A 14,531-nucleotide genomic window follows, 5' to 3' on the forward strand; every position below is an offset into this window, starting at 1 on the left:
CAGCATCAGAAAACCTTTGACACATATACTTTTAAGTATGTAGAAAGTTAGTAAGTAATTTCATTTATTTTTGCCTTATAGATTGTTGACTTGAAAATGATTAGTTATTTACAGTAACATAAAAATGTAAGTGTCCCTTCCAATTGTTTACTTCTTGTGGCTGGATAGTGTAATGGTTAAGGGGTCTGCCTCTGACACAGGAGACCTGGGTTTGGATCTTGGCTCTTCCAGCATCAGTAAGCCAGCACCTATTCGGTAGACCTTGGCAAGACTCCCTAACATTGCTACCGCGCTCTAGTGGCTGAAGGTCAAGTGCTTTGAGACCTTCAGGAGAAAAGCGCAATATAAATGTTTATTTGTCTTGTCTTGTAGGATGTCTAAACTGCAGTCAGATTCCAGAGTTGACTGAACGCCTTAAAGCACTGGAAGCCAAGGTAATGTAACAAGCTGATGATGTACTTTATTTCTCTGTGGTGCCAGAGCCCTATATTTCAGGGATATTACCCATCTACTGCTGTTTACAGGTAGCCACAATGATTACGCCGGATAGTGCCCAAGGGACACGATCTCCACCTCAGGCAGCTGGGCTGTGGGGAAGCCAACAAGCACGCGGTAGTCCTGGAGAAGTCAACATAAAGGGTAGGAATTATTTAGTATTTTTGCATATTGACATTGCTTATACCTGAACCTTTAATTTCTGCATTGTTTGATTTGCACAGTCTTGTTTTTCAAATTTTTTCAGTTGGCAGCAAACACTTGCAAGTCTTGCCAACCATATGGAAATAGTACCCTTGGAATACAAAACACAAATGAATCCTCCCCAAAATAAGTTGTTTTTAAAAAGTAAAAAAGTAGAACTCCAAACAAATACAGGAAAGGATTAGAACCTCCGTCAACCTTTTATGGTAGTCTGGGGAGGGATTGAGGAGATTTGCCATTACTCGCTGTTCCAGACGGTTAGGGAAGACAGGAACTGAGGTGAAATCTACCTGTGGGGCACAGAAAGCAATATAATACTTCTTACAGTCAAATGGGACCGTAGTAATATTATTTGTGAGGTGTTTATTGTTTTCTATATTTGTGTGAGGGTCACTAAGTTTAGGAAGTAAAGGAAAGTCTCCCTAATGAAGGAAAAGAAGCCAATAAAAGCAAAGAAAGCACTCCTTTAAAAAGTACTGTATTAGGCTATTTATTTGTACATGATGGTAAAATACAACAAAAGCAAAGTCTTGGCACCACCTTTACATGGAGAAGAAACTTGGGGCCCTGAAACATTGGTTTTTGTATAGTCCCGCTATTTGCAAATGACTGGATCTGTACCTCTGCCCAGTCTCTTTGCTAACTCCTTCCTCCTGCATCTGGTGAGTCATGCTGTCTGCTATGGGGAGGTATAGGTAGAGCTGCAGACCAGACCATGCTATGTTTAAATTCAACACAATTTTAATTTGGCTAGATTAGAAAGAAGAACAATACAGCAGCAGTACATTTGGTAAACATTTCTCTTTCAGTATATAGTAGCAAAGTCCTACACCATCATCAACCATAGGATCCATTTAAAGCAATTTATTTTTGGTACTGTTTTGCACAGTGGGACAGCTAAGGAGCTATGGGCCCCAGTGCAAGTTCTACATGAGGCCCCCCGAGCTCTCTATATACTGTATAACAATTGTCATGACACACCAAAACCTGCCAAGGACCGTCACAGTATCGGAGGTGCAAGAGGAGGATGGGGACAGTTCGTTAATGATTACTACTATTCAAAACATCTATAGAAGTGATCATTACTAGCACAGGACCAATAGAGAGCCGATTAAGGGAGGGCCCTTTAAGGGCCCCGGTGCGGTTGCAACCTCTGTATCCCCTATTGCTATGCCACTGGTTTTGCAAATTCTATATCTTTGGGCATGATTCAGTTACAACAATCATCATCATTACGGATGATTGTTTAACTCATTCATATAGTAATTAGTGTGATTAAATTACACTATAGCGTTGGGCGATCATTATCTTGATGGCCATAGGAGAAAGAAGTCATATAAACAAAATTTTGACTATGTTCTTCTCTTCTGGTTCACTTAGTAGTTTTAGATGAGGTGTTGGAAACATCACGAATGAGGGCAGACGAGTGTAAAGGCCCGTACCTACTAGGCGATTTTCACAACGATTTTTGTTTCGACAGGCGATTCTTTGAGCGACAATCGATTGTTTCCACGATCTCGTGATGTTGGTACAGGTGCACGATTACATCAACGACGTTTGGCGACATGCGACGATAATGACCATCACGACGGAGCAGATCTTTAAGATCCCTGATGACTCCTGCGTACCACGATTGCTTTATTGCTTGCTTATGCCGTTCGCGCCCATCGAGTGCCAATGCGTAATGTCACATGTTCCCACAGGTAGGAAGATGGATTGGGGAACCGTGAGGTTTCCTGCTCCATCTTCAGATGGGTATTGAGCTTATAGCTTGCTTTACCCAGGTGATAAGACATATCAGTCACCTCAGGAAGTTCTTCAATATTACCAACTTGTTTGGGCACACATTTAATCCTTTGTTATAAATAGGTAGGAGGGGGACAAACACCTGGTGGTCCCCTTCTTACTCAAATGGACTTTCAGATTTCACCATAATTCCATTCAAGGACCTACCTCCACATATGAGGGAGTATTTACCCCCAACTCCCCAAGCACGGAGGTGGGGATGAGCCCCTTATCCTTGAAATGGACTAGAGGGCTTTGCAAGAGGGGCAAAACATTACTGCCAACCTCTTGCAGAGTCCATGCCATGTTATGGGACCACACGTGGTATAGTTCAGGAAGTGGTGTCACACCCTGACCGACTCAGCTGTTCTGTCTATGTCAGCTTGACGGGGGACAAAATATTAAATAGGGGAGGGGGCTATGCCAATTAAAAAAAGAAATACACAAAAAACAATGAAAACATCTCAAACAGATAGCAGAGAAGCACTGAGGTGACAAAGTGTGTGGTGCTGAAGACAGCGCAGTAAAAGCAATAGAAATTACCAGCACTTTACCGCAAGATGCCTTTCTAGTACTCAAGTTGATTCGTTTAATCTGCCAGGTGTGTCAGAATTTCAACAGACATCTGAAGCGGTTATATTACAATTACATCAGCCAGTAACTTGTGTTTGAGGCAGGGGCCATAGGAAACTCGATAAGGCCTTTTATCCCAGGGAGATGAATCAGGCCTCCCGTGTTTATAGAGATGTATGTGAGCATGTCCCGAGCGCTTGTGTCTGCACCAGTCTCAGGTCCATCTGTGCAGCTGTGTGTCCATTGACTCTGTTTGTGCATCCAGTGACCCCAGTAGTTTGGATATGTGTCACAGGACATTGTACACATTTGAGAAAGGAAGGAACTGGTTACAGGAAAGGTGGTCCTGCGTCCTGTATGGTCATTGCAGTGTCAGTAAATCCCTTATATTAATTGCTACACTTGTCAGTTCTACCCGCATTACATAAAACTACTTCATAAAACCTTGACATGACGCCACACTCCTGTAATACTTAGCGTGTTTCTCTAATTTCCCTAACCTGTTTTTTTGCAGGATCTATGACCCCACCATCCAGAGACTCCCTTATAGCACAGGAAGGTGAGTCACTTACTGATCTGCAGGGATGTCCTTGAAGAGCATGCAAACACTGTCACGCATTAATGATTACTCATAATACACCATTTCTTTCTCTCCAGTTGTATTGCTTCCTAGTATTTTATTTACAGAAGTAACATGCATACATCAGAATTATTCTAGTACAGTCTTCTAGGGAGTTTGCATTGTACACTCACAACAAGCGTGGAACAGGAAAGGGAAAGGGAGAAAGAGCACAAGTATAGGGCCTTATTCTCTTAGCCTAGAGAATAATGAAGCATGTAACTGGTCTGCAAACCTATCATGCATTTTTAAAATGTGTCTGAAGTGGAAAAAGTTTTCATCCCTGGCCTGGGTTATATCAGAACATAGGGATGGTTGCTGAAAAATTAAAGGGGATCTGAGTTGAGAGGGATTTGTAGGCTGCCATATTTATTTCCTTTTAAACAATGCCAGTTGCCTGGCAGCCCTGTTGATCTTCTGATATTAGTAGTCTCCTAGTCAAAACCCTGAAACAAGCATATGGCTAATCCAGTAAAACCTGAGTCAGCTGAGTCAGATTACCTGATCTGCTGCATGCTTATTCAGTGACTACGGCTAAAAGTATTAGAGACACAGAATCAGGAGCACTACCAGGCAGTGAAATAGCTAAGGAGCTATGGGCCCCAATGCAAGTTTTACATTGCCCCCCCCCCCACCCCCAAGCACTCTATACATAAGAATTGATACAGCGCACCAAAACCTGCCAATGACAACCACAGTGTCAGAGGTGCAAGAAGGGGATGGGGAAAAGTTTGTTAATGATCACTACCAATCAAAGCATCTATAGGAATGATTATTACCAGCACAGGACCAATAAAGAGCTAGCTAATACTGTGGTTGAGGGAGGGCCCCTTGTGTGCATCCCCAATTGCTGTGCCACTGCTGCCAGGCATCTGGTATTGTTTAAAAGTAAATAAGTATGGAAGCCTCCATATCCCTCTCACCTCGGGTTCCCTTTAATGACTTAGTGATCACACAATTTCAGTATATTTTTTTAATCCGTATTGAGCAGGATGGAAATGTTTGGCAAATCAATGCCATGGCATAATGTAAATATGTATCTGTGGTGACCACACAGAATACAACCCATTTTTTATTTATTTTATTTAATAAAATGGTTGATTATATAGAAAAATCTTTATTTTCACTGAATGGCTTATTTCTAATTAGCTACAAATACTTCAGAAATGTTTGATTAGAAATAGCAAACATATTCACCAATAAAAACTAGTATAGATGGCCTTTAACCTTCTAACCATTATTTTTTAATAATTTGCTTTTTCAGAAGCATCCATTCTTTTGCCTAGGATTGCTTATTTGCTTGCATAAGAAGTATACATTCATTTTGGTTTTACACTGTTCAGTATTTAGTTTGAGTTCCCTGACTAGTCTCAGCTCTGCATTTTGATGTCAGATTAAGGTGCCTACTAACGGTACAATTTTTAGTGAACAATCGTAGTTGCTATCAGATTATTTGCATCCTATTGTATGAAAACAGAGAAGCTAGTTGGGGCCAGTGGATCCTAAACAATTGCATCATTGATCATGTCCTTTAAGTGAGTCTGAAGCAAATATGAAAAAGAAAAACAGATACTTACCTAAGGAAAGGGAAGGCTCTGGGTCCCATAGAGCCTTCCCATTCTTCTCCTGGTCCCCTCATTCCAGTGCTGTCACCCCTATTAGTAGTCTTGACTGATGGGTCGGGGACTGTTTATTGCCGATGTGGGAGGCTTCAGAAGTCTTCAGGCCGCTCTGTACTGCACATGTGTGAGCACGCTCTCTCGCGCACTCTCACATGCAAAGTACAGTGCTACCAAAGACATGCAAAGCCTCCTGTGTGTGGAGATTTTAACAGGGGAACCAGTGCTGTTGGCACACTCTGCCGCAGGGTCATATAAAAGAAGTTTTTTTGCGTTGCAATGCGATGGGGCGGAGCAACGCACTGCAACGCAATAGCCAGGTGTAAAACAGTCCGAAATGATTGGAGAAAAATGTCTCACAAGTGACTTTTTTTTTTTTTGTACAAATCTTTATTTTTACCTAATGAATATATTCCAGCAATTAACATGTGTAGACAATGGCACTAATTAATTCAATGATTAACAGAAACCAATAATTATTCAAGAAATCACTTTTTTCTATAATCTATTGAAAAATCAACTAGCCTTTTCGTAGCAAACAATAATGCATCCAAACATTCAAAGGAACACACACACACAAAAAAAAACTAATGGCCCATATGCAATGAACTTTTTCTCCTGACTTTTCTGCTAGGAGATAATTTTTCAACTTCTTTTTAAAATCACTTTTCAGCACTGTGCAATTAAAAAAATTCCAAAAAGTGGATAGCAAAGAACTTGAAGTTTTAGAGTATTTTCTTGCTTGCTGGTGGTTTAAAAAGCATTTTATTGGCAAGATGTGAACATATCACTTAGAAGAAAACTCAGGAGAAATAGTTAAAGGGACACTTAAGCCATGAATAACCTTACCTGGGGCTTTTACCAGCCCCCAGCAGCCATCCTGTGCCCTCACAGTCACTCACAGAGCCTCTGGTCCCCCGCCGACAGCGAGTTTCGTTTTTACTGACAGGCCTGGCCACGCGTATTTTTCTTTGAGTTCCCGTTTGCCATAGCGTCCTGCTCTTGTGCAGGACGCTATTGAGGATGGGTACATGAAGGAGGATACTCGTGGCCAGGCCTGCGTAGGCGCAGAAAGCCAGACGACTCCCTGTCAGGGCCTGTCAGCGAAACCGAAACTAGCTGGCGGTGGGGGACCGGAGGCTCCGTGAGTGACTACAAGGGCACGGGACGGCTGCAGGGGGCTGGTAGAAGTCCCAGGCAAGTAAAACTGATTTTTTTATTCCTGGCTTAAGTGTCCCTTTAATTCTATATGGGCGTAGAATTTCCATGACAGAAGTAAAGAAAAAGAAAGAGAAATAGCTCAGTATAGTAACTCTGAGAACATTCTCCCTCCCACTTCCGGCACACCATAACCATAATCAAATTATCTTTTTCTTTTCTAGTTCGTTTGTGTTAGCTCAGGTTTTTCAATTCCTCTGATTCTATAAAGGTCATCGAAGACATCCATCTCCTTTCAGAATAGTAATTTATTTCATATAATTGAGCAGCAAGATTTCCAATTATACTACACAACTCTTTATCCTATTCTGCTACTATGGCTATATCAGGGGATATCTGGTCCCTGGCTGTTCACAGAATGAACCAAAGCAAATCACTCTTTATTTTTTTATAATCATGGGTAATAGCTCTATCTGAGGAGGACTGCTGGGAGTTTCCTGCCCTGTCACTTTGTTTATAAAGACTTTGCTCCAAAACTTTTTTATTTTAGTGATATCCCACCATATAAGCAGGAGCGTAGCTAGAAATCATAGGGCCCCGTAGCAAACGTTTTGGTTGCCCCCCCCCCCATCAAAAAAAAAATAAGTAAAATAAAAAGGCACCCCTTTTCCTCTCACCGTAGTAACCCCCCAGTATAGATAGCCAGTAGTAGCCCACTGAGCAGGGCCATTTTTGGCTTTGTTGTCACTTCAGGCAAGAATACCTGTGTCTCCTCCACCCTCAAAATACATATATACAAACAGGCTATAAAACAGAAAAGGTTTCCCTCAAGAATAAGCTTATAGTGAAAACATTAGACTGTGACTCTGAGGCCTCAATTCAATAAGCTTTATCAAACACTTTATCAAGGTAATTTACCTCATGGGTAAAATCTAATTTTGAATTCACTAAGGTGTTATAGATTTATTGAACGTTTTATCGATAAAACATTCGATAAATCTATAACACCTTAGTGAATTTAAAATTAGATTTTACACATGAGGTAAATTATCAAACATTTGATAAATTGTTTGATAAAGCTTAGTGAATTGAGGCCTATAGCAGGATTAGATTGTGAGCTCATCTAAGGACAGTTAGTGAGATGACTATGTACTCTGTAAAGTGCTGCAAAAGATGTCAGTGCTGCATAAATACATGTGGTTAGCACTCACACAGAGTCTTCAGTTCGAATACCAGCCAGGGCACTACCTGCATGGAGTTTGTAGGTTCTGCCCATGTCTGGGTATGATTCCTCCAGGCACTCCAGTATCCTACCCCATCCAAAAAACATACAGGTAAGTTAATTGTCTTCCCCCTCATTTGGTCCTAGACTATGATGGACATATGCTGAAGTGCGGTGTACGGCATAATCCAGGATTCCAATTGCGGAAATCCGGATTCGAACACCAACACTACTGGCAAGTGTGAACCCTGCTCTAGAGTGCAGTGTAGAGCTGAGAGGTGACCTTTTTTAGGTCTGTGTTTTGAATGCTCAGCTCTGAAAGGCAATGGGAGACCATAAAACTACACAGTGGAGGAAGAACTTTCACTATGTGGGTGAGAGAACCGACATAGGATGAGATTCTAGAGCTATTTTTTCCAGTAATGGAAGAACAATAAATATGTAGTTCCAAGTTTTAGGTCATTTCAGTAGGCTTACACACATCAGGATTGGAAGTTGTACACTTACCAAAATCTTTCCTACCGAGACTGAGAGTTTGTTCCTGTAATAGGAATTAGGAAGACCAGTTACTGGCTTATGTTAGCAATGTGGCTTTTAAGTATAATTCTGCTTGTGGCATATTTGCTTCTGCCTTTTATTTATGTTCGATTAACGTTTTCTTACTAATTCTTAGGTTAGAGCAGTGGTTCTCAAATCTTTTTGGGTGAAGGCACCCTTAATGGTGCTGACATTTTTTTAAGACACCCCTCGGCAAAAGCAACTCCCGAAATTCTGTTATGACCCTTATTATTAGGCAGCACCCACCCCAAGTTGCTAGTTATGCTTATTAGGCAGCAGCCCCCATCCCAAGTAGTCAGTGACTGACCAACCCAAACGTTATTGAGGGCCTCACAGAAGGCTTCCTTTAGTGGAATATTATCCCCTTTAGTAGTCACACAACACCGGACCACTCTAACATGTCAAACAATTATTTCACGACACGCTATAAATAGCCTTTAGGATATGGGTTGCCAATCATAAGAATTCTCTTTGCCTGTCTACTTGGCAGTAACCCCACTCTATTTTTGCTCCAAAATATGAAGTCTATATGTTAACATGTCTTTTACTACTTGTCTTAGTTGAGTAATTTCTGCCGAAGTTCTCACAATCCAAAAACCTATTTTAGTTTTCAATTTCATGCCAAAAATCATTGCCATGGCATCATTCCAGTTTCCATTCTCTTTTGTTTCTGTAATAATTCAATTTAAAAGCAACAGTCTGTTAATCCAGAACCCTCAAGTGTGCCAGCTCAGGGCTTGGACATCTGGCCCCTTTACTGCCAGGGTAGGGTCTCATAACCTTTTGGTTTTCTTCCCTGTCACAAGATGGTGATGAAACTTTGTGTTGCCTTTCAATGTCCCTTTCTACAGAAAGGCTTTGGGGGCTGCACGTATTTAATGGTCTCACCATGTCACAGTGTAGTCATAGACTGCAATTGAAAAAAATATTGTTTTTAACTCTATTGCAATATGTCTGGGACTGTTAAACTTCCTTACCTGTTGTGAGTATGCATAGTTTCCTGTTGGTAAGACGTTTATTACTACTCAGTATAAAGGAAAACATTTATTTTGAAGTTTGGTGAAGCCACTTATGGGCACAAGAAAATGAAGCATCCAGCAGGAATAGAGGATGTGGAGGAGTAGCACCATTTTTAACAGCATATTTTCACCCTGCCCAGTACGGTGAATGGGAATAAACTTTGAGTATAGAGGAAAATAGTTTTTGAAGTATGAAGAATTTAAAGCCCAACTGCAGCCAAAACTATACTAATATGTTTAATTCATTTTAAACATTAGAAAGCCAAACAATGCTTTTTAACATTCAAAAGGAAGATGAACGTAACATTAGCTACCATATATAGTACAACAGGTTTTTACATTCATTCAAAACTTTTTATTTTGGTTTTGGATTGCTCAAGGAAGGATTAGGACTTGTAATGATCCGCTCAGCTGGATGCACAGGCAGACAGCTGTTTGACCATTCCTCTAGTCTGTGGGCTGCAGGTCTCTGGAAGAGAGACCTGTCTTTCTTTTGCAAGTTTCTGATCTGCTCTGCTGCTGAGGAATTTGCATGCATTGGTTATGCAAATCACCTAGCTGCCTCCTTTGTAGGCTGGCAGTATAAAAAGCCATGTTTTCCCAGAGTCCTTGGCTGGTCATCCTTTCAGGGTTTATTAAAACACCCCTAGAGTGTCAGCCATGCTATTTCTTGTCAAAGTTATCTTAGAGTAATTCTTGGGACTGCACTAGGCAGTTTCCCTAGTGCAGTTAGATTGTTATCTGTTTTGTCTGTATTACCGCTCTGTTGCAATTGTCCTGTCGCCTACGGTGGTTGTCAGGAAATCGTTCTGTCTGGGGGTGCTAACCAGAGCAGCGGTTGCTACTGGTAGCCCCTTCTGTTCATCTGTCTTGCTTGGATCGCACTAGCCTCTAGCGGTAGCGGCTGTGGATCCTTCTGATCTGCTTTCTTGGAGTATAGCTGGAGCAGTGGTTGCTACCAGCTATCTCATCTGTCTGTCTTGCTTGGATCTCACTAGCCTCTAGCGGTAGCGGCTGTGGATCCTTCTGATCCGCTTTCTTGGAGTATAGCTGGAGCAGCGGTTGCTACCAGCTATCTCATCTGCCTGTCTTGCTTGGATCTCACTAGCCTCTAGCGGTAGCGGCTGTGGATCCTTCTGATCCGCTTTCTTGGAGTATAGCTGGAGCAGCGGTTGCTACCAGCTATCTCATCTGCCTGTCTTGCTTGGATCGCACTAGCCCCTAGCGGTAGTGGCTGTGGATCCTTCTGATCTGCAATCTTGTTTCTGTACCTGGATCGCACTCGCTCTGGCGGAAAGAGCAGTGGATCTTCCCTATCTTGTTTCTGAACCCAGATCGCACTCGCTCTGATGGAAAGAGCAGTGGATCTCTCCTTTCTTATTCCTGTTTTCCGTTTGTCTGTTTTGTCTGATACGAACGCTTGCTGTAGGCTCACGTCCTCTGTTTCGTGTTTGTCTGTCAGTGGTTAGTTAGGCGTGCTTGTCTCTGTTGCGCTTAACGCGCGGAGATCGCGCTGTAAACGCGTTCGCTGTTGCGAATGAGTGCGGTGTTCGAGTTTAGTTAGCGTTTGTTGTTTTCGTTGTTTTCTCATTGTTGTTTGCTGTGCCTTTGCTCCTCTCGTGTTCTATTCTGATCTGTCTTGTGTCACTTCTGGTGATCGCCTTTCTCGCGATCACGTTCTTGCTTTTGTTTCTGCTGATGTGTGTTCACCGTCGCAGGGTTGCGACTAGATTGGTGAACACACATTCATCCTGTATCTGTGCTCTTTCTCTTTAAGGGCTGTTCAGCCCCGCATTGTCTTAGATCTGTACAATTCCCATCTGGCATTTGTGGTTGTGCAGAGGCTGTGCTCGTCTGCACTCCACAGCGCCATCTGCCGGTGGGAATTGCCCTCTGCTGGTGCATTGCACCTAGCCTGGGTTCACCTAATTATACGCGTGTGGAGGGTTTCCGTTGTGTCAGTGCACATCTTGTGCGCTGACCACGATAACGATTTTGCGCACGTTACAGGGCTTCTGCCAAATTTTAATTGCTTTCTGTTTCCACATTGAGGAGAATTTCACCAATTTCATTTTGTATCATGGATGGCACAAAAATCAGAGAAAGATATAAGAAGATATTGCCGAACAGTGACACACAGCAGATATTTTCTAGATTAAACATAGGTTTGAACCTTTGTCTTTAATCTTCTGTGCAGTGATGCTCAGATGCACCCGATCCCGGATTCGAGTGGATTCGATCATGGCTCCACCCACTTCTGTATCTGCCGTGATCATAATTACGGATGGAAACGGAGTTCCGAATTTGAATGCGGCCACGAGTCGAAATTACGCATTACATCAGTAATTGCATCCGTGATCACGAGTTGGAGCCTGCCAACTTTAGCGGTTAATAGCAAAGCCCCCGTACGTGCTAGAAACACCATATTTGCAGGATATGCTAAGAAAAACAGTGGGAACAAGAGGAATTTTTGTTTAAAAAAACCAAAACCTTATATTTTTGAGAAAATTGATTTTAAAATTCTCTTGTAGAGTGTGGGAAATGTTTCCCCTGGTTGCCGACTTAAGCGGTTAATAGCAAAGCCCCGTATGTGCTAGAACACCAAATTTGCATAGTATCTTAAAAAGAACAGTGGAAACAAGAGGGAAAAAAAATCAAAAAGACCTCATAGTTTGAGAAAATAAATTTTAAAGTTTTCTTGCAAAGTGTGGGAAATATTTCCCACACTCTGAACATCAAAAAGCAAATACATGTATATACATGATAATACATTATCTGTCATTCTAGTGCAGTGACTTTGCTATCTTTGCTATTTTTTCCCTCTAACTTTAAAATCCGATTTTCTCAAAAACTATAAGGTCTTTTTGAAAATTTTCTTTCTTCTTGTTCCCACTGTTCTTCTTAACATCCCATGCAAATATGGTGTTTCTAGCATGTACAAGGGCTTTGCTATTAAACGTTTAAGTAGTCACGGATTCTGACTTGTGATTAAGGCCGTAAGCCGTGATTACAGATCGAATGCGGATGAAATTACAGATGCATTTGAAATCGCCAATGATTTGCTTGTTAGTAGTGAGTTGTTAGTGAGAGTTTTGGAGTTGGAGCTGCTGTGGAACATCATTCCTGATTTGTCCAAATTTACAGTTATATAACTGAGTGATATAACTGAGAGGGAATTACATTTGTCACAGAAGTGGGGAGGATTGTTGATGTCAGTAAGAGGTCTTCTACTTAGAACTTTGCTTTTTCAGCAGTTGCTGGAGATATTTTTATTACATCACATTTCTGAGGACCGGCTGAATCGCTGTCTACCTAGTCTCCCCACACCCACCAATAATGATAAACATACACATGGAAATTTGAGAGGTGGCAAAAGCATTTATGTTAGAATGACAGAGCTTTTATAACATTTACAAAATAAAAAAAATCATAAAAATAGCTAATGTTTGTAGAACAGCAAACAGAGTTCTGATTTTTTTTGTATGTTCTCCTCATGTCTGCATGGGTTTCCTAAATTGGCCCTAGACTACAATGTACATATGACTATGGTAGGGGTTAGAATCCCTCAGAGGGACGGACAGTTAGTGACAAACTTACATATACTTTATAAAGCGATGCAAAAGATGTCAGCTCTATATAAATATTAAAAAATAATCATTTGAAACGTATGCGAAAGACTCAGAATATAAAAAGATGGGAGCTTGTGGCGTGAGATGTCTGAGATGTCACAACATTTTCTTATTTCAAAATTTCATCCTACATTGGGCCTCATTTATTTAGGTTCTCCTGAGCTCATTGGAGAACATAAAATCCTGAAAATGTTCCCTAGATGTATTGGACAATGTCTCCTATTACGTGACAAAAACTTTTAATCCATGCCTGAGTCATATTAGACTGTAGTGAGTATTGCTAAACCATTTGTGAAGACGTATTTAAAAAATGTGAGGAGACTTTTGTTTCTTTGATATATTAAAGAAATGTTCATTAAAACAGGCATCATTATTGTGTAAAATGAGTTAATTGATTACTTGTTTCTCTGAAATCAAAATCAGAGAGAGACCAACAGTGCATTATCTTCAGCTGATCTAAAGTATATAGATAATACTATATATAATTTATGTTATATTGCAGGTATGAGCACCAGAAAAGGCCCCATAGGTCCAGTAGGTACTCCAGGAAGCCAAGGGTCACAACTAATGAAAGATCCGGTTGGACCTCCAGGTAGGCCTTTTTATTGATGGCCATGACATCTTACTTAATTTACTATACAATCATTCATTACATATGTTCTTGCTTTGTATTTAACCAGTTAAGGAGGGCGCTAGTTGAAATCTACATCCTGTTTTGATGCTGTTGTTAATGCCAGGGTCGTAGATTTCAGCTCACCGCCGCCATGCATTCTCATCATTCCTGCCAATCGTGTTGCTGTCTGCCCGCCGCAGCTCACTCGCTCTGCAGTCTCTATGAAGGCAGAGCCCTGTGAGCTGGTTAGGAGCCGATTTCATTGAATCCTGACCCTGTCTATCAATGTAAGTAACTTCCATTGGCTTACATCGATAGACAAGGTCAGGAGCCAATGAAAGCGGCTCCTGACAGGCTCACAGGAACTCTTCCATCATAGAAATAGCAGATTGGGAGACCTGAGGTTCCCGCCGTATGGTGTGGATGGTGGTAGCTGCGGGTATGTGCGGCAATTATTCAGTATTTCACTGTTTATGGTACCAGCAGTCTCTGGTCTTTAAGGGGGCAGAGACCGCTGGTACTTAAGTGGTTAAGTTCTGTAATTTTCTTTTGATTCATTGTTGTTTTTTTTATAACTATAATTTGTATTATTATTTCATTCAAAGTATTATTGGAATACATTTATAAGTCTCTGTATGTTACATTCACATTTGCACATTTCTGATCCAGTTCTGTATAATACCTGAAGAAGAAACTTAATGTTTTGAAAGTTTGAAATAAACCATGTAGTTAGTCATTAAAGGAATTACCTAAATCAACATTTGTTGGTTTGTTGCTGCATTACAGGAAGTAGTCTAAGCTGTTGATCAGGGGTGCTCGGATACCCCTTTTTAAAATCCGAACTGATTCGAATCGGGATACCCAGATATCCGGATCCGAATCGGATATCCGAATCCAAACTTTTTGGTATCGGATACTCGGATAGCCAAACCCAATATCAGGCCGGATTCGGATATCCGCATAGAAAACTGGAAGTGACCTGAAAATGACTTAAAATGCTTCCAAAAGTCTCTTCAAATGGCAAAAAACCCTTTCGG

At 41.2% G+C, this 14,531-nt stretch overlaps 1 protein-coding gene across 10 annotated transcripts in view; it reads left to right on the forward strand.

Moving 5' to 3' along the window:
- The window catches only part of EMID1 (EMI domain containing 1), a 129,262-nt gene that overhangs the window by 66,397 nt on the left and 48,334 nt on the right, over positions 1-14,531 (forward strand). For 8 of the 10 annotated variants that reach the window (XM_068240086.1, XM_068240094.1, XM_068240077.1 and 5 more), the window contains exons 5-8: positions 373-434; positions 525-639; positions 3,572-3,616; positions 13,384-13,473. In XM_068240086.1, coding sequence (XP_068096187.1) covers positions 373-434; positions 525-639; positions 3,572-3,616; positions 13,384-13,473 — 312 coding nt within the window. The remainder of the gene's footprint in view (positions 1-372; positions 435-524; positions 640-3,571; positions 3,617-13,383; positions 13,474-14,531) is intronic. The other 2 variants (XM_068240124.1, XM_068240110.1) reach the window with 1 other exon arrangement.

The sequence above is a fragment of the Hyperolius riggenbachi genome, chromosome 1 (assembly GCF_040937935.1).
Source record: "Hyperolius riggenbachi isolate aHypRig1 chromosome 1, aHypRig1.pri, whole genome shotgun sequence".
Lineage (NCBI taxonomy): Eukaryota > Metazoa > Chordata > Amphibia > Anura > Hyperoliidae > Hyperolius > Hyperolius riggenbachi.